At 35.5% G+C, this 1,689-nt stretch overlaps 1 protein-coding gene across 1 annotated transcript; it reads left to right on the forward strand.

Annotated features, from left to right (window-relative positions):
- Positions 1-551: 551 nt before the first annotated feature.
- LOC122199812 (olfactory receptor 2L5-like) lies at positions 552-1,484 on the forward strand. Its single transcript, XM_042905154.1, has one exon. It carries the CDS (start codon positions 552-554, stop codon positions 1,482-1,484), a length of 933 nt encoding a protein of 310 aa, XP_042761088.1.
- The last annotated feature ends 205 nt before the right edge of the window (positions 1,485-1,689 follow it).

Raw genomic sequence — 1,689 nt, forward strand, 5'->3', positions numbered from 1 at the left:
ATCTACAAAGCTTGATTTGGCAAGCTTTTTGGAGAAAACTAAAAAAAAAAAAAAAAAAAAAAAAAAAAAAGTATGTATTTGTTAGCATGAACTGATAGGCTAATTATTTTCAGAATTATTAGTGCTTGATTATAAGAAGAAATAATTGTCTAAGAGTAATAAAATGTATTAATTATGGTGTGTAAGGTATGCATTTACATTGATTAACAGTGCATATATAAAATGTATAAGTTCTGATGTTGATAATATCTAAGTGTATATAGAAAAATAATATATATATAAATTTCAATAAAATCATTACAGAAATATATTATTCTTAGAGGTACAGATTTTTACGAAATATTTTGTATATATATGCATTTCCTATAAAGATTTTATCTATGAGGCAAAAACTGGAAGGTTTGTTTTTATCAGAATATGTGTTAAGTTTTTTTAAGAGTTACAATGTTTCATTAATAAATCAGTTTGGAACAAAAAAAAGGAATTAATAAAAGCTAATTTTTTTGTATGTAATATGTGTTTCTCTTTAGGGAAAGCAAAATTAATGTCCCATGGAAAATAATAACCAAACATCTACTGATTTTTTCTTATTGGGATTATTCCCACCATCAGAAATTGGCCTGTTTTCCTTCATTTTCATTGTTCTCATTTTCTTAATGGCTCTTTTTGGCAACATGTCCATGATCATCGTCATCCTCCTGGACACTCATCTCCACACACCCATGTATTTTCTACTTAGTCAGCTCTCCCTCATGGACCTGAACTACATCTCCACCATTGTCCCCAAGATGGCGTCCAATTATCTCTTTGGAAATAAGTCGATTTCTTTCATTGGGTGTGGAGTTCAGAGTTTCTTCTTCATTACATTAGCTGGTGCAGAAGGATTACTGTTGGCCTGTATGGCTTATGATCGTTATGTGGCCATTTGCTTTCCTCTTCACTATGTCATTCATATGAGAAAAAGAGTACTTGTGTTGATGATTACAGGATCTTGGATAATGAGCTCGATCAACTCCTGTGCCCACAATGTATATGCCCTCCATATCCCTTATTGTCGATCCAGAACCATCAATCATTTCTTCTGTGATCTCCCGGCCATGTTGACTCTGGCCTGCATGGACACCTGGGTCTATGAGTACACGGTGTTTGTGAGCACGACACTCTTCCTTGTGTTACCTTTCATTGGCATTGCATGTTCCTATGGCCGAGTTCTCCTCACCATCTGCCGCATGCACTCAACAGAAGGGAGGAAGAGGGCCTATTCCACCTGTAGCACACACCTCACTGTGGTGACTTTCTACTATGCACCCTTTGCTTACACTTACCTACGCCCAAGATCGCTGAGAACTCCAACAGAGGACAAAATTCTGGCCGTCTTCTACACCATCCTGACCCCAATGCTCAACCCCATCATTTACAGCCTGAGAAACAAGGAGGTGATGGGAGCCCTGAGAAGAGTGATTCAGAGGATCTGCTCTGTATAAGTGTCGACAAAGTTCTCATTAATCCTGCTGCTTTAGAAATACATCATTTTCACCTTTTACACTCATAAGGAACAATGTCATTCCAAGATTCCAGACAAAGATGATATTAATCTAGAAAATTAAGATAATTGAGATTTTAAAAAAATTTATATTCCCAATCACTTTATATTCGTGGTAATTTTTCAATAAATGTAAATGGCATGTA

Source organism: Panthera leo, chromosome A1, assembly GCF_018350215.1.
Source record: "Panthera leo isolate Ple1 chromosome A1, P.leo_Ple1_pat1.1, whole genome shotgun sequence".
Classification (NCBI taxonomy): Eukaryota; Metazoa; Chordata; class Mammalia; order Carnivora; family Felidae; genus Panthera; species Panthera leo.

Bases quoted from the DNA above. Each gene is read 5' to 3' on its own strand.
- LOC122199812 (XM_042905154.1), top strand. From the start codon at position 552: ATGGAAAATAATAACCAAACATCTACTGATTTTTTCTTATTGGGATTA.